The sequence below is a fragment of the Salvelinus namaycush genome, chromosome 32, assembly GCF_016432855.1.
Source record: "Salvelinus namaycush isolate Seneca chromosome 32, SaNama_1.0, whole genome shotgun sequence".
NCBI lineage: Eukaryota > Metazoa > Chordata > Actinopteri > Salmoniformes > Salmonidae > Salvelinus > Salvelinus namaycush.
Window position 1 is genome coordinate 11,421,867 of NC_052338.1, and position 25,192 is coordinate 11,447,058.

General features: G+C 42.2%; 2 protein-coding genes across 2 annotated transcripts in view; both read left to right on the forward strand.

Annotated features, from left to right (window-relative positions):
* Window positions 1-13,909, forward strand: part of LOC120027474 (semaphorin-4A-like) — a 47,126-nt gene extending 33,217 nt beyond the window's left edge. Inside the window, exons 5-15 of the mRNA XM_038972420.1 lie at window positions 463-561; window positions 1,924-2,029; window positions 3,141-3,263; window positions 3,628-3,755; window positions 3,877-4,058; window positions 5,602-5,746; window positions 6,616-6,805; window positions 6,943-7,058; window positions 9,913-10,076; window positions 11,140-11,222; window positions 11,946-13,909. Of these exons, the coding sequence (XP_038828348.1) occupies window positions 463-561; window positions 1,924-2,029; window positions 3,141-3,263; window positions 3,628-3,755; window positions 3,877-4,058; window positions 5,602-5,746; window positions 6,616-6,805; window positions 6,943-7,058; window positions 9,913-10,076; window positions 11,140-11,222; window positions 11,946-12,754 (2,145 nt within the window). The 3' untranslated portion in view covers window positions 12,755-13,909. The remainder of the gene's footprint in view (window positions 1-462; window positions 562-1,923; window positions 2,030-3,140; window positions 3,264-3,627; window positions 3,756-3,876; window positions 4,059-5,601; window positions 5,747-6,615; window positions 6,806-6,942; window positions 7,059-9,912; window positions 10,077-11,139; window positions 11,223-11,945) is intronic.
* A 6,029-nt stretch (window positions 13,910-19,938) lies between these two features.
* Window positions 19,939-24,911, forward strand: mrpl24 (mitochondrial ribosomal protein L24). Its single transcript, XM_038972325.1, has 6 exons — window positions 19,939-19,997; window positions 20,664-20,850; window positions 21,323-21,418; window positions 22,072-22,175; window positions 22,676-22,806; window positions 24,422-24,911. The coding sequence occupies exons 2-6, from the start codon at window positions 20,668-20,670 to the stop codon at window positions 24,556-24,558; spliced, it is 651 nt and encodes a 216-aa protein (XP_038828253.1). The 5' UTR covers window positions 19,939-19,997; window positions 20,664-20,667; the 3' UTR covers window positions 24,559-24,911.
* The last annotated feature ends 281 nt before the right edge of the window (window positions 24,912-25,192 follow it).

Consider the following 25,192-nt stretch of genomic DNA (forward strand, 5'->3'; position numbering starts at 1 on the left):
GTAATGTAGGTCTTCCATGAAGTAAGCCTCCACATGTGGCTCCATTAAACTAAGTAATAGGATTAGGGTTACCAGCGCTAACGGTGCTTCCTCCCCCTTACCTTCTATCTTTAGGCAGACTGACACGGGCTTTGTTGCAGGGTCACCCAGTTCTGGTTCTGGATGCTCATTGTGTTTTGGAGGTTTATTTATTTGGCTTGGCTATCACCTATCAAACTTGGCCAAAGTTTAAATTCTACAGTTCCTAGGACAAGAGTATTGTGTAGACTGGAGTGACAGACAGTAGCACACCGTGTGCCTCATGGACCAGGAGTAGGAAACCGTTTTACAACATTAACATGTCTTGGTTTTCTCCATCTCTCCCTGCACTCACATTTCTAGGAACTGTACCTAGTTATTTGCACTGTTTTTAAAAAAAGTTATCCATCTCTATCTTGTCCCCTCTTCCTGTCGCCCCTTCAGACGGACTGTCCCAACTTCATCCGGGTGCTGCAGTTCCTCAACTCCACGCACATGTACGCCTGTGGAACCTTCGCCTTCAGCCCACGCTGCACCTACATCGTAAGATTCTTTTTTCTCCTTCTGCATCTAACTTTTACTCCAATCTTTTACTGGCGTGACATACATTTGTTCAGTATATTGTAACCCACACCTACATAGATTATTTTCTTAAAATACTTTTCTCATACTCCGTATTCAAATAAAAACGAGCTTTATCGTCACCGAATGTATGATTCAGTGTTATCCAAGCAGTGTACTCAAGGGCAAATAGTGAGGAGAACAAGAACTTAACAGGTTTTAGTATCCATCCCACACAATCTTGCATTTATCACCGTCTCAAGCTTATGTTATTGGTTGTTTATCCCTATTTGTTCTCTCCTTCCGTCACTGCCTCCCTCACCCTCTCTCTATTCGTTTTTTTGTTCCATCTATCACCTCTCCCACCCACTGAGCATCTTCTCCAACTCTCTTAAGAGGGTAATGGTGCTTGGTCATGGGCTGTACAGTAAACCCATATTAGATATTCAATGGCAACGACATTAGTGCCAAGAACATCACGTCTGTAGGTCATTTTTTTGCTCAGAAACGTGCGTGCTGGTGCTTCACACGAGGTTGATCATTTCTTAATCCAGTTATATATGTGCGGTACTGAGCTCAACAACCAGCCCCAGCAATGTTTTTATACTCTGCTGGCTCGCCCCCGGAGTGAGATGCCCAGGGGCTGAGACTGTGTGTGTTCATTTCTGTGTGATAATGTGTAAGAGATGGATCCTCGCGTGACCACCAGTCCAGCCTGTTAACTCGGGTCATGTTGATGCTGGCAGCTTTGCCCTACTACACTCACATAGCCAACGCTAGCCAGGCCACTCAGACAGGACATCCCTCACATATAATGATTCCCAAGACTGGGCTACACTTGTATCTATCTCCATCTGTGGTATAGATAAAGACAATTCGGTTGCTCCTTTATATACTTAGCTAGAATTAAGCATCCTTTAGCGTCAAAGAAGCATGTGTTTCTTTAGTAGTCATTTTTACATTTCAGCCAGGTTGTACAGGAGAGGTTACGATCTCTAGTAGCCTAATAACACTTGTAGGTTTTTAGCAGCAACACTGGCAGCTCAAGCCACTTAATCATGTATTTACCCTCATGAGCCGATGTTCAATTAGCAGAAAATAGACTCCAAGCCTACTGTCACGCTTCAATAGGACGCTTCGCTCATACGGCCATTGTAGCAGGATTAATTGACTACGGGGGAGGGTGTTACTCGTGGCATATGCTCAGCAGAAAATGAAGTGTCCAGTGTAGCAGGTCTGTAACTCTTATGGTCTTAGATAAAACTGCACTAAACACGGATTAGCGTAGGCTTCCTCATGAGTCATGACCTTTGGTGTGACCCTGCTCTGCTCTTTTCCTTACAGAACTCTGAGACGTTCTCCCTGGTGACGGGCCTCAGCGGAAAGCCAGAGGAGGGCAGAGGTCGCTGCCCCTACGACCCCTACCAACGTAACTCGGCCATCACCGTTGGTAAGAGATGACTCACAGCAAGTGGAGGGGGTAGCCAAATGAACAAGGAAATATAATTGGCAAAGGGCAATGATGACGACATAGCCTTACACATTCTCCAGTCAATGTAGTCACTCAACCCAATGGCTTTCAATGCACTGAACGGAACCAACGATATCATGCACGTCATGGTATACTGGTGTCTACTCCTGAGATCTGAAAGGATTTGACAGGTCTGAGTTATATGGCAAAAAAAATTACCCAACGAATGAGAAGGCAACATGAAGCAATTAACATATTGCTTGAACCAATCCAATCCTTTCAGATCTACAGGAGTGCCTAGGGGGATAGGGATCCATGTGGGATCCATGTGAACTTCTTGGTCTCTTCAATGTCATCATATTTGTCCCGTATCATTGTAGGGTTAAGAATAGTGTGCGTGAAGGGGGTGGAGATTGCCATGATAAAGTGGTGCTGTTTTAATCTGTGATTGTGTGAGATAGAGGAAGAGCAGACGCGGATAATCCTCTTGTCAATAAATCCTTGGCCTGATGTCTTTATCGTTATGTGGGCGACATGTGACTGCTAGCAAATGTTACAGGAGGGTGGGCAGCAGTTTTGCATATGTATCCTGATCAGGCCTATAAATCTGCCAATGGCCATAATTAACATTTTATGTTTTCAAGATTGTGACTTCACTTACCATTTTTAATTTTGACTGATTGTGAGAATCTGTCCCCAGCTGAATCTGTCTCCAACATTGCAAACATCTTGTATCCCTCGCAATAAATATCAAGCCTTGACAGAATCTGTCGTCACCTGCTAAGGCATTGTGTCTTGATGTGGAAGGCCATCTCAAGTACAGTACATAATGATTACATGCACTGACTGTACAACAATCGTTTTTCTTTCCTCTGACAATGACCTTGTTGTCATCCAAAGCCAGTACAACTCTATCATTAATAGAGGTATTGCACTCTGGAATTTTTCAGCTTTGGCTGTTATGTCATTCTCCTGTATGTTTACTCAGATTCACATGTTTGAGGCACACATGGGCTCGTACTGGATGACGCTCACTGTGTGTGTGTGTGTGTGTGTGTGTGTGTGTGTGTGTGTGTGTGTGTGTGTTTAGATGGAGAGCTGTACACTGGAACGGTAGCGGACTACATGGGAAACCGGCCGGTCATCTCCCGTCACCTCAGCGAGGGCAGCCATGTTGATCTGAAGCTGGACGACACTTTGGGCTGGCTGGAGGGTACGTGTCTGCAACAAACTACTCATGATGTATTACACACACCCCCAAGGCTCTTACATATATTGGATATTTAGCAAGATGTGACAGAGGGAGAAATACCTACAAGTAACGTTTTCCACATAAATCACAACTAAAAGGAAATGTACATTTTGACTTCTGTATTTAAACAGGTATTTTAAAGCACTAAATTTTTTTTAAAAGGAAATCGTTGAATGATAAGTCGTTTGGTGTTGATTAAGCCTCCTAAACAATACGTCTGGAATACTTTCCAATGATTCCTTCGTTAATTAATTTGCCTAACCAGCTTTCAGTAACGCACTTATCTCTCAATTAGTCTAGCCAATTGTTCAATCTTTTTCTCCAGATCCCACTTTCATCAGCTCCAACTTTGTCCCCAGCGAAGAGAAGATCTATTTCTTCTTCAGCGAGGTGGGCCGGGAGTACGACTTCATTGACAAGTTCACTGTATCTCGCATCGCCCAAGTCTGCACGGTAAGACCCTAAGAGATGCATTATTGTGTGTTTGTAAACCATTGATTGTGTGGTTGTATGCCTGCGTGTGTGCGGATGCGTGTTAATGGTAATCCTCTCAACCATTTCCTGTCTGTCCCAGAGTGACGTTGGGGGCCAGCGTACCCTGCAACGACGCTGGACCACCTTCGCCAAAGCCCAGCTCCTGTGCCAGTCTGACAACGAGCTGCCCTACAACGTCATCCAGGACATCGTCACCCTCCCGCCACCTGAGGGCGCCCCAGTGGACGACACCCTCTTCTTCGGCATCTTCAGCTCTCAGTGGTCAGTAGTTTATACATTCTATACGCTATGAATGGGATGAAGTCATCTGTTGACGGTCTCCCGTAGGCATGGCAACTGTTTCTTGTTAGCAGGTCTTAATGATATGTACAGGTTTCAGTCACCAGATCTCAACCCAATTGAACACTTATGGGAACCAGTAGTGGTGCGTGGGTAAAATCATTGGTGAAGCCAGAAAAGAAAAAGCCAGATTACAACCTATGTATTGTGAAAATTGCGTTGTTTGCTCTATAACCTGTTAGTTCATATACCTTAATTAAATTCAACCACATCTTCGTTTCATCACAAAACCGGAGAGCATCCTCTTTCTGGTGAAGTCAACAAAGCATATTGCATGTAACAAACAGTTACATGACCTACAGCATGGTCAAGCAAGTTAATGTTTCTGACATTTTCAGATCACTAAACAACTATTTATTTTAGAACCGTGGAGAGTTACCGCAAGTCGCAAAGAAAACAGGAGCTGCCTCCACTATTCCAGTACCATTTCAACATCATCAAATCACCTCTGCTTAGTCTAATACAGTGACAACTAAAAGATACCAAAAACTATTTAGTCCAATCAACAAAAGCTAAATATAATGTGGCTGTCCATGGTTCAGATTTCTTTCTCTGTAGGTGGGTGCGTATTGAACTTCCATCTTATCAGGCCAGGGGTACAATCTATTAATTAATGGTTGGATCAGAATCACCATTATAATCATTGACTAGTACGGAGAATTAAGTTAAACCACAAGTCCAAATCCATGGCGATTTAGGATGGGGACAATTTTAGCTAGCTAGATAACCACTGGAGAACAACAACACAATGAGATGCAACAATTCAAGTTGTTTTTGTCAATGAGGTATGCTCTCAATGCGATTTGATAGGAGTGACGCCAAATCCAAACTAGACCCCCCCCCTCTCTTTTTTTGTGGTTGATATATTCAGCCTCTTGCAAATTGAAGGAAATGATGAAAAGACGAAATACATTATTTTATGTTTTTTTTTCTTAAATCTTTTTTGGTCGGAAGCGTGGCTTCACTTGGCATTCATGAAAGCACGCCACTGATGGGAACACTTTCTGGAGCGGCACCTGGGAAAGCGTTTTCCTCCACCGTAAAAACCCCACCGAATTATGGAATTTCTTGTGGAAGAATGGTGTCACATCCCTCCAATAGAGTTCCAGACATGTAGAATCTATGCCAAGGTGCATTGAAGCTGTTCTGCCTCGTGGTGCCCAACGCCCTATTAAGACACTTATGTTGGTGTTTCCTTTATTTTGGCAGTTACCTGTACCTTGCTAGTTCAGTATTGAACTAGTATTGAACTAGTTCAACTACTATTGAACTGAATTTTATTTGAATCCCTGAAAAACATTTGTCAAATAAGACCACTTGTTTTTGAAAGACTGGTTGGTGTGTCGAGGGTTTTTGAAACAAGGAGTGCATTTCAGAAGGGTGTTCACGTTTTTACAAATTTAGCTGCTACCAGATTGTTGCATGGTTGTGACCGCAAGTGTCTTTGATGTTTGTGCTCTACTAGGTCGGTGAACTCAGGGCAGTCGGCAGTGTGTGCGTTCCGCCTTGGCGATATCAAAGCGGTTTTCGCAGGGAACTACAAGGTCCTGAATCGGGACACGCTTCGGTGGAGCATGCGGGTTCAGGAGAAGGTCGCCAACCCGGGAGAGGTAAGCGGTGTCCCCGTCTCGAATGACAGAGGTCCCCAGAGGGTTAGCAGAAATAAATTGGCTTGTTAGCTTCTTCTAAGAAGTTGGATAAAAGGAAAATATACATATGAAGTTAAAACAACTTCTCTAGACAAAACAATGCTGGGAGAATGCCGTGTTTATCCTTGCCCAGGTAGATGTTAAGTTTCTGATTTGTCTTAGATTCATTGACATATTGTTTTGTCTCCCTATTGAGGATTAAATCAGCCATGCCTTACATCAGTGGTTTTTAAATGTAAAACATTTATCAGAGTACAGATTATTGTATGGGAGTGTAATTTCAGAAGGGTGTTCAAGTTTTTACAAATTTAGCTGCTACCAGATTGTAGTTATCTTAACCTTTTTGAGATAGATCATTTGAAAGATACAATTTTATTGAGTAAATGTATTTATTGGTTTCTTTTCATTTTGATGAAGAGATGAAGATGCAATTAATTGAAGGTTATTTGTTGTTGTAAAAATCTAAATTTACAGATTTTAAAGTTGTGTCATCAGATTTGGGATGGGGTGAAATTCTTGGGGGGAAAATTGAGTCCCCAGAAATCCTGGTGGAAAAAATGGGGTCCCTGTTGAAAAAGTTTGAATACCACTGCCTTAGATCATAAGCATGGCCTGGTTTGATGTTCAGTAAGAATAGACTTCCACACATTGGAATAATAAATGTGATATTGGAGTTTTAAGACTTTGCAGTCTTCTTTATTCAACGTTTTTCCTCAAACTCCTTAACATAATTGTTGTGGATGACTCCCAGACCAGGCAATTGGCACACAGCTGGATGTTTCTCAGTAGCTGTGCCTGGCTCAATCCCATTTGTCTCTCCCTCATCTCAGTGTGGCCTGCACAATGCCTCAGACAACACCCTTCGCTTTGTCAAAGAAAACTTCCTTGCGGATGACAGCGTACACCCTGTGGGGCGGAGCCTGACCATGGTGTCACCTGACCAGCGCTACAGCCATGTGGTCACCCAGAGAGTACAGGCCGCCAATGGCAAGGACTTCACCGTTCTCTTCCTGCTCACAGGTACTGGACATGTATTTAACTCGGTGTGGCAGGCAATTGACCTGGAATCGGCCTAAATATGACTGTATTACTCAGTACATGTATGCATGTGCACACCATTACCGTGTTAGTCATTTCTTTCAAACGCTTGCTTTCAGAATCAGGCTACCTCCACAAAGCAGTGCTGCTGGAGAAGGGTGCACACATCATTGAGGAGATCCAGGTCTTCAAGCAGACTCAGCCCGTGAAGAACCTCCTGCTTTCCATATCAAAGGTACCGTTCTAGTCATTAGGTATTCTCCATCTCAAGTTGAGTACTCATTCCACTTTACCCTCGCCTCGCTGTCACATAACATTTTAATTCAGAACCCGCTGGCACTTAACTTTAGTGCTTCAACCGTGCATGAGGCAAACTGTGAATCCCCCTGTCGCCAAAGCTCTCAGAAGATGTTTCCTGTAGATTAACTGCCCCTGTCATCTCTTCCCTCAACCTTCCCCACAACCAAACATCTGGTCACCTCATGCGTGACGGCCTTGTCAGTTCCTTTCACAGCGAGGCAAGCAATTGCTCGCCCCTGAGGAACAGATCACATTAAAGTATAACACAGTGAATCACGCGACAGTGGAGCGAGTTTCACGCTAGTTCTTCGCGTGATGCATATGGTGAGGCAGGCAGGCCCTGGTGAGGGGTCAGTGTGTGTATGCGTGCGCTGGGTTCATCTGCTCTCTAACCTCACCAGCATGCCCAGAGGTCTCAACCAATCACGTCACATCTGCTGGTGACTGACAGATGGACATGGCCTGTGGAGTCCGTGTCACTTGCTGGCTTCATGCCGTCTGTGAAGTGCGAGGTGATTGGTTAGCACGGAATAGACACAAAGTCAATTGCACATGCAGAAACTCTGTGAAACATTTGTATTACCACTGCATATAATATTTCAAAGTTTATCTAACAGCCTTCACACATAATGAAATACTGATGACAAATACAAATTCTTGCATTTTTGGGACCGTTGAACTACACTGCTCAAAAAAATAAAGGGAACACTTAAACAACACAATGTAACTCCAAGTCAATCACACTTCTGTGAAATCAAACTGTCCACTTAGGAAGCAACACTGATTGACAATAAATTTCACATGCTGTTGTGCAAATGGAATAGACAAAAGGTGGAAATTATAGGCAATTAGCAAGACACCCCCAAAAAAGGAGTGATTCTGCAGGTGGTGACCACAGACCACTTCTCAGTTCCTATGCTTCCTGGCTGATGTTTTGGTCACTTTTGAATGCTGGCGGTGCTCTCACTCTAGTGGTAGCATGAGACGGAGTCTACAACCCACACAAGTGGCTCAGGTAGTGCAGTTCATCCAGGATGGCACATCAATGCGAGCTGTGGCAAAAAGGTTTGCTGTGTCTGTCAGCGTAGTGTCCAGAGCATGGAGGCGCTACCAGGAGACAGGCCAGTACATCAGGAGACGTGGAGGAGGCCGTAGGAGGGCAACAACCCAGCAGCAGGACCGCTACCTCCGCCTTTGTGCAAGGAGGTGCACTGCCAGAGCCCTGCAAAATGACCTCCAGCAGGCCACAAATGTGCATGTTAAGTTACATTGTGTTGTTTAAGTGTTCCCTTTATTTTTTTGAGCAGTGTATTAAGTGTACACTGAACACCGTAGTGTAGGCTAAAGTAACAGAAGTTGGTAAGATTTTGCAGGACTATGTGTCCGAGGCAGCATGACAATAGAGAAGGCCATGGTTTTAGCCCTGATAAGCCCTCTCTCTCGGATCTGCTGCACGAGAGAGAGCGAGCGAGAGAAATAATAAAATGAACCAACTTTCTCATAATCTGCTTTCAGTTTCTGAATAGCTGTCTAGCAAAAAAACATGTTTTCATTCAGAATGCAATTTTGGCAATATCACAATTTTCAAAGTGATTTGAGGATTTATGTCCAGTTAATATACTGACAACACAAATTATAAAAACTAAAAGGTCTCTAAACACCAGCATAATCTTGTTTGTTCTGGAAGAGATAAGCCCTACAGTGTCAAATCAACATCATGTTCTCATGGCTTCACAGACCGCAGGATTTTTTTTTTTTAAGCGCTTTGGGTGAAAGAGAAAAAAGAAAAGTAAATTGGCAGCACATTCAACAGAATGACAAAAAAATAAAAAAAATAACAATAGAACATTGTACCATACAACGTGCTCCGCTAACTTTCGCAATGGCGCAGCATACAAAGAAAGTGGTTTAGCAATGTAGACCTGATATTACAAAAATACTGTTAGAAAAAAGGCTGTTTTTTGTGTTCCTCACAATATGCATCCACACTGCCTGTGATTTGAGTGGACACGTTAGTTAATAGTTAGTCAGGAGCCTTTTTTTTTTTTTTTGGCAGTTTTTGTGGCAGTGTGGTGATGCAGTCCTTCATGTACATTCGATAAATCGGCTTTCTTGGCTCTCTCATTAAATACGCATAACAGTCTAGTCAATGGAACCTCGTCTCCAAAGTATATACAGCACAATATAATACACATTATTATATAACAGCAGTGAGTCATGTTAAACAGTCTGCCAGTGTAGTGATGCAGTCCTTCATGTACATTCGATAAATCGGCTTTCTTGGCTCTTTCATTAAATACGCATAACAGTGGCAAGCTGTCTCTATGGGGTGTGTATATCACAACGCAGCTCTCCAGTGTGACAAATGTATTCAAGGTGTGCACGGTTCAGTTTAGTTCTGGTTCAGTATGGCTGGCTGTAGAACTCAAATTATTTAGGACATCATGTCAAGTAAGGGTCACACCATGTCGCAGAGAATCTTTGTTCTCTGACTGAACTAAAATATGGTCATTTAGCGGACACTTTTATCCAAAGCAACTATCAGTTGACGGTGTTATATTCAGTACGTGACCCATACCCCATACCCACAACCCCAGTGTTGAGAGCTCCTTGGTTTAAACAAGATGGTCAAGATTAGTTTAAATGAATTATTCTCTTAATTACTACCCAATCATCAGTTTGTGCCATTGGTCATTAAGTGTATACTAATGCTAACTTGGTTCTGTCCTTATCTCCCATGTACACTAACATTAGCGAATTAGCACTAATGCTATCCTTCACCCCCACAGGGTGTGGTGTTTGTGGGCTCATCAGAAGGCGTGGTGAGGGTCCCGGTCTCCAACTGCTCCTACTACTGGAGCTGTGCCGGGTGTGTGCTGTCCCGGGATCCCTTCTGTGGCTGGGACCCCTCCGTCAACGTCTGCACCCACGCCACCAGCATCCAGGACAACGCGTGAGTGTCACACCCCATCATGTTACATTACAACCACTCCACCCGGCAGGCACAACACCAATCAAATAGATTAATAGAATGTGCCATGGCAAGTATAATATGATACTTGCATAGAGCTGGGTGTTAAAAATAACTTTTGGATAAAGGTTTGATTTTGTGGATTCATTTATTTCCTTCAGGGCTGTATTCCCTGCACAGATGAGACTATTCCTCTACTAAAAATAACTTTAAATTGATCATCTCCATTGAACATGCTTCTTAGTGCAGGAGTAGGCTTAATGTGTCCTTTAAACTGGCCCATAATATTTAAGAATGAACAGAATAACATTTAATGGGTATTTATTTAGGGTGTAGGTAGAGTAGATACTTTCATTGGGGCATTTTTTTTTTTTTTTTTTTTTTACATTATAGAGTTATAGAGCCCACTGCACTCTCCCAGAAGTGTAGTTGGTGCTTAAAACCTGTGAATTCAGAAAAGCAAAAAAGTGTGATGGGTCCGCACTCAGAAAGATGACGCATAAAGCTTACTTCATTTTTTCATATATAAAAAATAATAATATTCACTGCATCAGAGATGGTGTACACAGACGTTTCGGCTTTGCAGTCTTCTTCAGTGTGTAGGTACAAATCTTAATTCAAAAAAGATTTGTATGGCCTAACGAGTGGCACAGCGGTTTAAGGCACTGCATCGCAGTGTTGCGGTGTCACTACAGCCTGGGGTTCGATCCCGGAGGACGCAAGACTCAACCTTCACCTCTCCCGAGCCCGTTGGGGAGTTGCAGCGATGAGACAAGATCGTAATCCCAATCTAAAAAATAATACAATCATTTGTACCTACACAGTGAAGAAGGCTGTAATGCCAAAACGTCTGTGTACGCTACGCTATCCCTGATACAGTGAATAATATATATATATATATTTTTTTTTTATGCATCATTATAGAGTTAACCAGAATGTAAACAGGAACTTTGCATGGACCGACGCACAGAATAAATCACACAAACTCAAACGTAAACAAATATACCCACACACAAACTGACAGTGTTTATCTCGTCTTCTACAGAGGCCAGGATGTGGAAGGAGGGAATGTGCAGGAGGCGTGTGCTTTGCCCAAATCCAGATTTGGACTGCACAAAGGAAAAGCAGGTGAGAATCACACATCTTCATACTTATCCTTATCCCGTCAGACTAGTATAGCTAGATAGTATAGTATTCATAGGTTGCACCAACATAGTGGTGCCCTAAAGTGGTGCTAAGCCCAGCCATTCTGGATGGAGGCTAACTACTCTTTTGTCTAAATTACACCATAGTGCCTGAAAATATGATGACATTTGCCAGCGTTATCATGTCGCCAAATGTACTTTAGTCAGATAGCAATGTTGTCATTAGCTAGCAAAGTTTGTCAAAAATAACTAGCAATGCTAACATTAGCTAGCTAAAATCCGGTGGCCTCGATCCCCTCGATCTTAGCTAGCTAACTAGTGTTATACTGCATCTAAAGTCAATCTGGTGACAACAAAATGATGACAAAAGGTTTTCCTACTAATTATTTGCCTCCTTATGAATGTCATAGTATTTCGAAGCCACCGTAATGCTCTTGTGATGAAATCTTAATCAGCACTCATTGAGGATGCATTGAGTAGAATGCTCAGTCATCAATCCAGAACGAACGTTCAGAACAATATTGTGACGAAACATGCAACCCATGAAAACATAGATACACACTGCAGTGTGTGTGTGTGTGCTCAAGCCTTTGCTTGTGGGTTAGCCGCTAGCTTAGCCGCCAACTGCCATAACTAGCATCCGGCTCAGTCTAAGCTTGGGCCTCAGTCAGTGACTCCTGATTTCTGTTAGACTCCTTTCCCCTAGGTGAGCTGGTGTCTGTGTCCCTGAATGAGGTGGTGCGACTGCAGTGCCCAGAGGCCTCGAGCCTGGCCCACCGCCACTGGGAGCGACCCAACAGCCGCCTCTCCCCAGACCTCTACCTGCAGCTGGAGGATGGAAGCCTGCACTTCCTGGCCACGCCCGCCACCCTGGGCCACTACCTGTGTCTCTCCACAGAGAACGGCTTCCAGCAGAACCTGGCCATTTACCAGGTAAAGCAGAAGAGCAGCCCCACCCCTCAGGCCACTGTCCCTGGCATGACGACCACACGCCCCCAGAGCCCAGCCCTCCCCCCAACCACCCAGGCTGGTTCAGGAGGAAGGCTCACTCCTCACTTGACTGGGCCCAAGCAGACCGAGCCCACCGCGCCAGCAAGGGAGACTCCGGTCACCACGAGGTGGACCAGCAGGAACTTTACTTTCTGGGTGGAGCAGTCGGGGGAGACTGAGGCGGAGTGGCGGGGAGGGGAGAAGCTGCTGCTGGGGCAAACCTACCTGATGGAGCTGGTGGTGGTGTCTGTACTGTTAGCGTGCTGCGTTAGTATTCTGCTAACTATGACGCTATATAGCGTGAGGCAGCGCTGCCGCAGCAGGACAGCACCCCAGGCCAACACCCCAGGGAGGGACTCGGAGAGGGGTGGCCCTCAGGAGCGGGAGGCCCTTCGGGGGGATCAGTCGCCATGCAGCAATGGCATGCGGAATGGGCAGATGGCACACAACGGCCAAGCCACCGGGGTCGTGTGCAACGGCACACCGAGGGGCTCCAATGGGCATCTTCCCAACACCCCTATCTGAGCACAGTCAACCACACCTCACCCTATTGACATACCGTATCCACTCTACCTGAGAACAATGTAGCCTTTACATGGTCACTCTTGAGCCATGGGGTTTTACATGAACACGGCTAACTGCAGCACTGTGTGTGGACTGTCATGACAGCAAGTAAGACTGTATGGCCTGATGTGGTAACTCAACTAAAAGGACACCGTTTTCTTCTGGTACGATACCAGCCGGTGTGAATCAAAGGGCAGACTGTTTAACATGACTCACTGCTGTTATATAATAATGTGTATTATATTGTGCTGTATATACTTTGGAGACGAGGTTTCATTGACTAGACTTATGTGTATTTAATGAAAGAGCCAAGAAAGCCGATTTATCGAATGTACATGAAGGACTGCATCACCACACTGCCGCTACACTGCCACAAAAAAAAGAAAAATGGCTCCTGACTAACTAACGTGTCCACTCAAATCACAGGCAGTGATTGCATATGCATATTGCGAGGAACACAAAAAAAAGCCTTTTTTCTAACAGTATTTTTGTAGCATGAGGTCTACATTGCTAAACCACTTTCTTTGTATGCAGCGCCATTGCGAAAGTTAGCGGAGCACGTTGTATGGTACAATGTTCTATTGTTATTTATTTAGCTGTTTTTTTTTTTGTCATTCTGTTGAATGTGCTGCCAATTTACTTTTCTTTTTTCTCTTTCACCCAAAACGCTTTTTTTATTTTTTATCCTGCGGTCTGTGAAGCCATGAGAACATGATGTTGATTTGACACTGTAGGGCTTATCTCTTCCAGAACAAACAAGATTATGCTGGTGTTTAGAGACCTTTTAGTATTTATAATTTGTGTTGTCAGCATATTAACTGGACATAAATCCTCAAATCACTTTGAAAACTGTGATATTGCCAAAATTGCATTTTGAATGAAAACGTGTTTTTTTGCTAGACAGCTATTCAGAAACTGAAAGCAGATTATGAGAATGTTGGTTCATTTTAAGCTGCTTTAGATAACGATGAGAAAGACTAATAGTTATTAAACAAATATATGGTATTCCTTGTCTTCGGTACAGATCACAAACCACTTTTTAAAAAATTAGTTTTGTCTTTATTTTTATACAATTGTATCTTACTGTTTCAATGTTGCAAATAAACTGTTCAATTTGTGCAAAAATAATATCTGTAATTTGAGTTGAATTAAAGCCTACTGGAGAAAATCACAGTTTACAGCATTTTAAAGCTTCACAGTAATATGTTATTAATGTAAGCTTAGTTGAGTAGGATTTAACAGAGAAAATGGCTCCAGGCTAATCTCCATATAAATTGGCCATTGTGCTGTGTTGTGAAACAGTTTTTCACAAAGATGTGATTCTCTGTCCCATAAATCTTCATAGTCAAAAGACCAACAATTGGGCAAAAGATCAGAATCTGGCTGCCTGTGTAAACGCAGCCATAGTACCATATGCCACACAGAAGGGCTTGTTTGAGAAATACATTTGATGGCTTGTTACAATGAACTGATAAGATGACTCAACATGATCAGATTGATTTTCATCAGTGTCTTGATGTTATATACTGAACTTCAAATTATTATTAGTCACATGCACCGGTTACAACAGGTGTAGAATTTACAGTGAAATGCTTACTTACAAGCCCCTAACCAACAATGCAGTTTCAAAAAAATACGGATAAGAGATAAAAGTAACAAGTAATTAAAGAGCGGCAGTGAAATAACAATAGCGAGACTATATATGGGGGGTACCGATACAGAGTCAATGTGCGGGGTCACCGGTTATTTGAGGTAGTATGTACATGTAGGTAGAGTTATTAAAGAGGGGGGTCACTGCAAATAGTCTGGGTAGTCATTTGACTAGGTGTTCAGGATGTCTTGGGGGTAGAAGCTATTTAGAAGCCTCTTGGACCTAGACTTGACGCTCCGGTTCCGCTTGCCGTGCGGTAGCAGAGAGAACAATCTATGACTAGGGTGGCTGGAGTCTTTGACAATTTTTAGGGCCTTCCTCTGACACCGCCTGGTATAGAGGTCCTGGATGGTAGGAAGCTTGCCCCAGTGATGTACTGGGCCGTACACACTACCCTCCGCAGTGCCATGCGGTCAGAGGCCGAACATTTGCCATACCAGGCAGTGATGCAACCAGTCAAGATGCTCTCGATGGTGCAGCTGTAGAACCTTTTGAGGATCTGAGGACCCATGCCAAATATTTTCAGTCTCCTGAGGGGAAATAGGTTTTGTCGTGCCCTCTTGACGACTGTCTTGGTGTGCTTAGACCATGTTAGTTTGTTGGTGATGTGGACACCAAGGAACTTGACGCTCTCAACCTGCTCCACTACAGCCCCGTTGATGAGAATGGGGGCGTGCTCGGTCCTCCTTTTCCTGTAGGTCATAATCATCTCCTTTGTCTTGAGCACATTGAGGGAGAGGTTGTTGTCCTGGCACCACACGGCCAGGTGTCTGATCTCCCTATAGGCTGTCTTGTCGGTGATCAGGCCTACCACTGTTGTGTCATCGGAAAATGTAATGATGGTGTTGGAGTCGTGCCTGGCTGTGCAGTCATGAGTGAACAGGGAGTACAGGAACTTGCTCCATATCATGTAGATAGGTAATTTATTACATTTTTGAATGTCACTTTAAAAGTTCTCCCATTTGTCCACTGGGTGGCAATTAATCATAGTCGGCAGAAGAAGCGAGGGGGTGGGCTGGGCCAAGCACAAGCTAGTGAGATCCTATTGGTGCATTCTAGCATTTATTTGCATATTTCCGTTAGGGAACTCTTACTCTGTGAAGTGCCCGTGTGCAATAACTCAATTCGCCCTTGCACTCCTAAACAATGCAATTTTTAAAAACTTTGGCAAAGGGTAAAGTCTACAAAACCCAGTCCACTCTGTCTATTACAGATTCTAGTTTTGCAAACAGAAAACTGTATGACGATCAAATGTTTCATCGATGAGAAAATGAATCAGAAATGTCGGCCAAAGTCCATCTCGCTCCATCTTCTCCCACTGCTGGCCGGTGGGCTTCCTCTCATCACCATATTTGGTAGTGAGTAGAAACGCCAACCAGATGCTCCGACAATGATTTTGCCCAATTTGTCACAAATGCGCTGACGAGGGAAAAAGTTTGTTGATGTCAGGCTTGATTGAACAATATGCAGTAAATGTGCGAGATTGGTTTCAATTGCGAGCCCTTATTTTTGTAGCGCGTGATTGGTCAGTTTTATGCGACATCACCATATTTGGTAGTGAGTGGAAACGCAAACCGGATGCTTCACATTTATACATCCGGTGGAATATCTGTCTCATTGTTCTTTCTGTGGTTTAGCATTAGTCTTGGAATCTTGCCATTTATCACCAAGTTATTCAAACTAGATTTACAGTAGTAGGTAATATCCGGTAATCTGCAGCACTCATGCTTTAAACATTGTTATAATGATACTTAAAGAACAGTACAAACACCAACAATAGATCGACTAAGGATGCCAGGTAATAAACTCACTCTCACTAACAGACACACACACACAGAGAGAAGACATCCTTAACTCTATTTGGCTGTATTTTCTCAGGGACATGAGACCGGGGTGTGCCATCAATCTATTTCCTACATCTAAATACCTGAAAATGGATTCTGTAGATTTACAGAGGAGACACAATTCACTGTGACCAAGTATTTTCAAATGTTAATGATCATTTCTGTTTATCTGCAGCAAAGCATCAGCCCACCCAAGGCCACTACGCAAGATTACTTAAATCTAACCTGCTTTGAGGCTGTAACAAGCATATCCGCTGCTAGGCTCAAGTTTGCAGAGGGTGTCATCCGGATTGTGAATGGAAAAATTGACGGTGTTGACAGAAGAAATCTAAGGGTAACCATTAAGTCTGGATTCTGTGAGGGCAAACCGAGTCCAAAAGAGTTTGAAGTACTGTACTGAAGGAGTATTCAGATTGTTAGCAACTTGACAGGGACTGTCCTCCAGAAAATGCTTGACATATTTCTGGAGAAATACATAGAGGATGGGCACCATGGAGAAGAGTGTGAAAACCTTAAATATTACAAGGCAAGGGTACAACATAGACAATTTCAGTTTCCTTTGTTTGTTTTCAGAATGTGCAGTAGAGGCCACAAATGACAAGATCCGAATCTCAGACACACTTCTCAGAGGAATCCAGTGACTCTCTTTTTATGCCAGGACCTGAAACTTTTGGAAAAAAACAATTTAAAAACAATTTATCATAAAACTTAAAGCGTTGACAAAAATTATACGCATACATTTTGCGTAAAACTATCTTGTTTCCTTGTGATCATTACAGTAATACACTACATGGCCAACAGTATATGGACACCTGTTCAAATTAGTTGATTTCAGCCACACCCGCTGCTGACCGGTGTATAAAATCAAGCACTCCGCCATGCAATCTCCATAAACAAACATTGGTAGTAGAATAGCCTGTACTGAGGAGCTTACTGACTTTCAATGTGGCAACATCATAGGATGCCACCTTTCCAACAAGTCAGTTTGTGAAATTTCTGCCCTGCTAGAGCTGCCCCGGTCAACTGTAAGTGCTGTTATTTTGAAGTGGAAACGTCTAGGAGCAACAATGGCTCAGCCACGAAGTGCACAAGCCTAAGATCACCATGCGCAATGACAAGCGTTGGCTGGAGTGGTGTGAAGTTCACCGCCATTGGACTCTGGAGCAGTGGAAACGCACTCTCTGGATGTGATGAATCACGCTTCGCCATCTGGCAGTCTGACAGACGAATCTGGGTTTGGCGGATGTTATGAGAATGCTACCTGCCCCAATGCATAATGCCAACTGTAAATTTTGGTGGAGGAGTAATAATGGTCTGGGGCTGTTTTTCATGGTTCGGGCTAGGCCCCTTAGTTCCAGTGAAGGGAAATGTTAACGCTACAGCATACAATGACATTCTAGACGATTCTGTGCTTCCAACTTTGTGGCAACAGTTTGGGGAAGGCCCTTTCCTGTTTCAGCATGACAATGCCCCCGTGCACAAATCGAGGTCCATACAGAAATGGTTTCTTGAGATTGGTGTAGAAGAACTTGACTGGCTTGCACAGAGCACTGACCTTAACCCCATCGAACACCTTTGGAATAAATTGGAATGCCGACTGCGAGCCAGGCCTAATTGCCCAACATCAGTGCCCGACCTCACTAATGCTCTTGTGGCTGAATGGAAAGTCTCCAAAGCAATGTTCAAACATCTAGTGGGGGAAAAAATATTCCCAGAAGATTGGAGGCTGTTACAGCAACAAAGGGGGGACCAACTCCATATTAATGCCCATGGTTTTGGAATGAGATGTTCGACGAGCAGGTGTCCACATACTTTTGGCCATGTAGTGTACATCAAAGAACATTGAGTGAAAACATAGAAATAGAATCCATTTGTATGTGAAAACAATTGTATATTTATAAAATAACTAGTTTATGTCACCATTTTATTGTGATGGTTAAACATGACATGAGGTTCAAGTCAGTAAGTTGGATATATTCAATATCAATCTGTCAAACTAGCCTACTACAATTAGCAGAGTATGAAATGAACAAGTCACAAACTGGGCAAATTGTGTGGGGACAGCTTCCAGTGCTGAATGGTCAATAACATTAAAACCGCATTCAATTGAATTGAAATAACATTAAATAGAAGGATCACAATGGAAATAAGACTCCAGGCTTTATTGTGTTTTATTAATTCTAATTTAATGTATTTATTGTACACATGCCAGCACCTCTGTGTCTACACTAAATTTGAATTTCTTTGGGGGAAAGTTCCAATTACACCCTTTTGGATTCATCATATGGCTATAACCAAGCCAGACTTTAGTAACACATTTGACATGCAGCCACACACTTGACTAATTTAAATCGATGGAAAAATGTAAAGTGTTTCTGTCATTCCATGAATGAGTTAAATAGGTTATCCTATGAGTTTGACTGCTGCTGTAGTTATAGTTTTATAGACTTGACCTCTATGGCAGCTGTTGTTTCTGTTCGACACTAGGATACTGATTTGACTAAAGACATGACGAAAGGAGCTTCAGCTATTTAGTTCTGCAATCCACCCTGTGAACAGGGACATATCCGGAGGTATTAAAACATCAAACTGTCATAATAACCACAATAACCTTTTAATAGGATAACACTGTATATCATTTTAATCCACTCACATCCATGACTATTCACATGTACTTCTCCATTTTGCTTGTTTGAAGATGAAAAATTGCACTTATTGATCATAACATCTCCAGAAGTTAGTGATTCAAACAGCTTTTTGTGCACATTCAACACAATTCTGTGAATAATTGTACATATATATCTGGCACACCTGGATCATTTGGTTCTGTATTCTTCATCACAATTTACATTTTAAGATATAATTGTGGATACTACAATTATATTTCATACAGGTATGGTCAGGTGAAATGTATCCAATGAGTTGTTTGGTAGCTATATTGGAAAAAGGCTTCTGTGGGGTTAATGTATGAATCCTGTGATGGCCTATCTACAAGTCTTTTTAAAAACCTGTTCTAGCTGTGTGTGCAATTTAGTCCTTCTATCACTAAAGTTACAATTCAAAAACGTAGTTGCCCCCAAAACATGGAATTCTATGTCTACGTTTCCAACATTCTAATGTCAATGGCACAATTTGGGAGATTTTTCAACAATAGTTGTAGCTAGTGCATTCAAAGTTTGTTATGTTAAATATATAATTTGAAAGGTAATTTCATGACCTTTCAGAACCACTTGTCAAACACAGTTTAACATGTATCAGGTATTTTGATATGTACCATAGAGGTCAAAGTTCTGTTGAACTGAACATTCCTGAAAATGTGTCTGATGGATAGCTGTGAATCTAAGCATTCCATTTATGATTGAATTATATAACTTGTTTTATACTGACAATGTTTGTCATAGGATAAAAGTCCTATCGGAAAAATGTATGGGATGGCGGGTGAAAGAAAAAGAGATAACAGAAAACTCCCAAATTTGGGGGGCTGGCTCATAGACTACTATTAATGACCCCAAGTCAGTTCGTGACTTGGGCGTCTCCAGGTGATTTCGTTTGGCTGTCATTCCTCATTCACCTGACAGTGGCACAGATTCATCACTCCACCCGTACAATAGATGGCGGTAGAGAGCCAGTAAACGAATTACAACCCCTAAAGAAGTAGTAGGGGTCAAAGTGGAACGATTTACGCATGTGACATTGAAAACGAGAAGGGGTAAATGCAATTTTCTGATTGATAATTTGGAAATGTATGTTATATGCTTTGGTTTGCTATCTATTTTAGTTGCGTTTTCTGGATTGTGGAGGCGATTGACTTTCAAGCTTCCTTGAATCCTTGGCATGCATCTCTCTTTTCAAGCTAACTAACGTTAGCTAACTGTCAACAAAATGTCACAACAATTAGCTACATTGCTAGCTCTAGTTTTTTCGGGTTAGCTACTAAAATTAAGCTAACTAGCTACATATTTGCTTGGCAACGTACTACTAACCAGAAAATAGCAGGTGTGTTTTGCTATAGCCAGAAGAACGATTACCATTCTAGCTAGCATAGCCAATGTTATCCAGCATCTAACTGACAGAGCCATCATTTTCATCACTGGTCAATGTCAGTGTTGCATTTGTGTCAATAAAACATAATGAAAATGCACACAGTTATTCACACAGTGTATACTTAAAAATAATATATCTATTTTATAATCAACTTTACATCACAGGAGAATTTGCTGATCAGCACATTTCATCTTATGTATCCAGCAAGCTATCTATACTGTCACTATCATAGAGATCCTAATTTTATGGTCACTATACTGTATAGGCATCCATAATTAGGCTGTTGAGTAGTAAATGTTGAAAGATAATGACTTCTCGTTGTTTTCTCCAGGAAAATGCGATTAACAGCCATACTGTCCATGGCCGCTAAGGCTGCCTTCCCTAAAGACTACCGCTACGGCACAAGTCGGCCATGGACCATAGCTGCCAAGAGATTGAACCCACCAGGCAAGAAGAGAAGAAAGGTGTTCATTGAACCCATAGCTTATGAGGACTGGTCTGTTTTCAAAGGGGACACAGTAAGTGGTCATGCCAAAAGGACAATGAAGATTTTTAGATATGGAATATTTAAGCAATAAGGCACGAGGGGGTGTGGTATATGGCCAATATATCACGGCTAAGGGCTGTTCTTATGCCCGATGCAGCAGGGTGCCTAGATACAGCTCTTAGCCGTGGTATATTGGCCATATACCACAAACTTTATAATTTCTAATAATAAATATTATACACTGAAAATGTTATGCTTCCATCTAAACACTGGTATTGCAGTTATATGCCTAATTCCTTTGCAGAGATACCAGTTATTAGACACAAACAAACTGTTAGGCAAACCATTGAGTTGATCAATTCCTTGCTATAAAAGCAACACATGGAAGGTCACAATAATGAGATGTAGGACTGAAAAGGGAGTGTCACTGGCAAGGTTTATTCAGCCATTAGCCTGATGTTTTGATGCTTTGATATTCTAAACTGGTATTCCACCTTGACCAGGTTGAGATTCTCTCTGGGAAAGACAAAGGAAAGCAGGGCAAAGTGGCCCAGGTCTTCAGACACAGAAACTGGGTCATCCTGGACGGGCTGAACACGGTAAGAATCCTAGTCATCGTTGTAAGACGGGATATGTTTGCCACTTCCATAACAGAGAAGACATTCATACACTACATTCAGTATAAACACCCAACAGTTGTATAATATTTTCTATACATACTGTATAACCCACTTGATATAGTGCCAGCTATGGTTGTCGTTGCGTAGTCACATTTATTTTATTTTTGCATTTTAGAAAACTCCCTACTACCAATGAGGAGCTTCATAAATGCTTGATGGGCTTCCTTCTAATATTTTTATCATACTGGTTTCTAGTGCACTGTCTTTGAATCCGGGTAGCCTTTTCAATGGCTTCACAGGCCAAGCTACAGTTGCAAAGACCAGGGCCCGGTTTCATCGCTAGAACCATAGGATCCTACAACTCACAAACTAGACGTAATGCCATCCAGTAATTTATTTTGCTACCATCATTACAGTGAATTTAGTGAGAATCCATTGTCATGTTTTGGACTATGATGATAAACAAGTATGGTATGTTTTATGTTGAACCCCACTTTATATTATTAAAAAAGAATATGGCCCTTTTTATGCTGCGTTACAAACGATCGACATTGATATCAACAATAATTGAAGTTCTGTTATCTCTGCAATGTTTGAATAGATTAAATGAACCCAGTATTTCTCAATTTTAGCATTTCAGGTACATTGGGAAAACTGCAGGTTACCGGGGGACCTATATTGCCAGCGAGGCTCCCCTTCTAATCCGAGACATCTCACTTGTCGACCCTACTGACAGGTGAGTCCCAGTGCATTATGGGGAGGTCCAGATTTTAACATTTGTCTAAGCCTATGATCACCAAACCTGTTTCTAGATAGTTGCTGGGTGTGCAGGCTTTGGTAACAGTCCAATACTGAAATAACTGATTCAGTTAACCAGGGCTTCAGTGGAAAAGTTTCATGGTATTCAAACCTTTACCACAGGGTGGTGCAGAAAACACCCATGCAAAAAAGAAGCGGAACAATAGCCTGCTCACCCAGTAGCTATCTACAACCAGGGTTTGTGTCCATGCTCAGAGTTAAGTTCTGGATTTAGTTTAGATTTTCAGTAGATTTTATGTGCAGGGGTTGGATTTAATGGTGCAATAAGTAGTATTTTTGTGCACAGATGTACCCACATTTCTATTGTATTTAAATAGTTTATGATTAGTGAATGCTTTGACTTGAACCCTGACTGATCTTGACTACTTTAGTCCTGAGTTTAATACCAAACCTGACTCCTGTCTGTTGCTCCAACAGGAAACCCACTGAGGTGGAGTGGAGGTTCACAGAGGAGGGGGAGAAGGTGCGCGTCTCCCTCAGGACGGGCCGCATTGTCCCCAAACCAGTGTTCCAGCGCAGAGACGGTATCGTACCGCAGCAGTGGAAGGGTGAGTCTGCGTTTGGGGTGGAAGGAACAAAGGCTAGAGGAGGAGTAAAGAAATCTAGATGGATTGATGAGGTTGAGAGGGAGCTTTTGTGAATGAGAGTCAAGCTTGTCAACAATTTGGGTGAAGATGAGTGAGTGGAAAAGCAGGACACAAGCTGGTCTGGGTGATGTATAAGGAATACCTTTATTTGTTTAAAGCGGTAATCAGCAGTTGAAACAATAACAAAGCGTAGTGTCCGCCACTGTTTTGGTAAAAGCTGAGGGATGGGACTGGAGAAATGTAACCACTCAAATTTATTCACAGAGTTATGGATGCAAACTGTCCATGATATCAACATTCTAATTAAAAAAATGTTTTTATGTAAATGTTTGTTCACATTTACTTTGTTTTTCAAACATTGGAGTAAAACAGGCTTACCTTTTGGCTTCTGATAGGGTATGACAGTTGAACTAAGCTCATGAGGCATTAATAAGTTATATTTTCAAGAATCAATGGGATTTGGTAGCAAAATTTGGTAGCAACTTCAGATTGCCCTTTTAAAGGCCCAATCCAGCTATTTTTATCTCCGTATCAAATCATTTCTGAGTAACAATTAAGTAACTTACTGTAATGATTTTCAATTAAAATTCTTAGCAAAGAGCAATTTCTCAAGCAAGAATATTACTAGGAATGTTTGGGACTGATCTGAGCGGGAAGGGGAAAACTGAAAACTAGCTGTTGTTGGCAGAGAAGTCTTTCTTATTGGTCTATTAACTAATTTACCAAAACTCCATCCCACCAAAACAGGCTGAAATTGCAGGCGGTCTTTTCAAACCACTCTAGAGTGGAAATATATATAACACACAGGATAAATCACATTTTGGCCGGCACTGGGCCTTTAACATATACCGCCTTGTGAAATCACCAGGCAGGCCTTAACTCCACCCATGCAAAACCTACTAATTAGAAGGTCCTGTGTAGATTGTATTTTCAACCAGCAACTATCAGAAAATAACACTGATTAAAAAATATATATATATATATATACTTGTACAGTGCTAGTTTCATCAGCTGTTATTACACAATAAAACACAGGAAAACTTCATTTCGACTCCACTGGGCCTTTAAATAATTGTATTATAGCAATGTGAGAATTGTGCTGAAGTTAACAGTTCCCTGCGTCTCTAGTCAGAATTTGGCCTATGATTAGGATCCTTTTGCAGTCCCTCCATAATTTAGCGATTCTGCGATGGCATTTTTAGATTATTTATTTTTGCAAAGTCAACGATACTCCGCAAATTTGATCAATTACCGCACAAAACAGTAAAATCATCGCAATATCACAAAAAAGTGACCGATCACACACTACGAAAACAGGGCTCGCTGTTTCAACCAATCGCTTACATTTTACTGCATAATATGGTTCAATCAAGCCAACAAACTTTTTCCTTCATCAGTGCATTTTCGTAACAGTCAATCACAGAACAATTACTAGGGTGATGTGTACCAGATTATAGACTGGTTAGGTGATTTGGGTCAGCTACATGCTGTGTACTTAGTGTAAGTATACCCTTTCTTCTGAATTAACCACCCCTAATTTTGGAATCCCCTTATTGGTTGGTGTCTGCCATCCCAGACGGCCCTAAGGACACCAGTCCGGAGGACACCCTGGAGAAGACTTACACGCCCTCCCTCAAGACTTTGGAGGAGGAGGTGATGGAGAAACTGGGCATCGAGGAACCCAGGAGGAACCGGAAGACCTACTGGTACTGAGGGGGAAGACCCTCTGGTGTCTGGGCCACACAGCCACAGGTTGGGTTAGGGGTTGGGGCGTTGCATCCACGGTATCCCTACTGAATGCTCTGTATGGACCTACAGTAGGCCTATATCTGTGTCTTAAAGAAATGTTCCACATCGCTCAGTCCAGATGGATATCAGTGGAAATGGGTTGAGTGAGTACAGTAACGTGATGGGAACCTTCATGTGCACATAGAAATGTAACTGCATTACAGGTCCTCTGTCAGGCATAAATTCAGCAGAAGTCACTATTTATGATGCTTTCAGAGTTTGTCTCAAATGTTTTGGTTTGTTTTTATGTCATAAATAAATGTCTAAGTAATCTACAATCCTCTTCTAGATTTGACGTTGTTTTCCTAGATAGTGGGAGATAAAAACTAACAATAGAAGTAATCCTAATGTTTCTGTGTTACAAATTGAGCAGGTACATGCTGTAAGTACTACATCTGCATTTGTTGTAGAATTGGCTACTTTAGTTATCCATTCAGATGTTGAACAATTGGTCTTTTCAAAGCATCCCCAAGTGAACTTATGTCTGAGACTTAGATGAATATGTGTAAATCTGCAATGACGTCTCGTGTTACCAAAACTGCACAGTCAGCAACTAGTT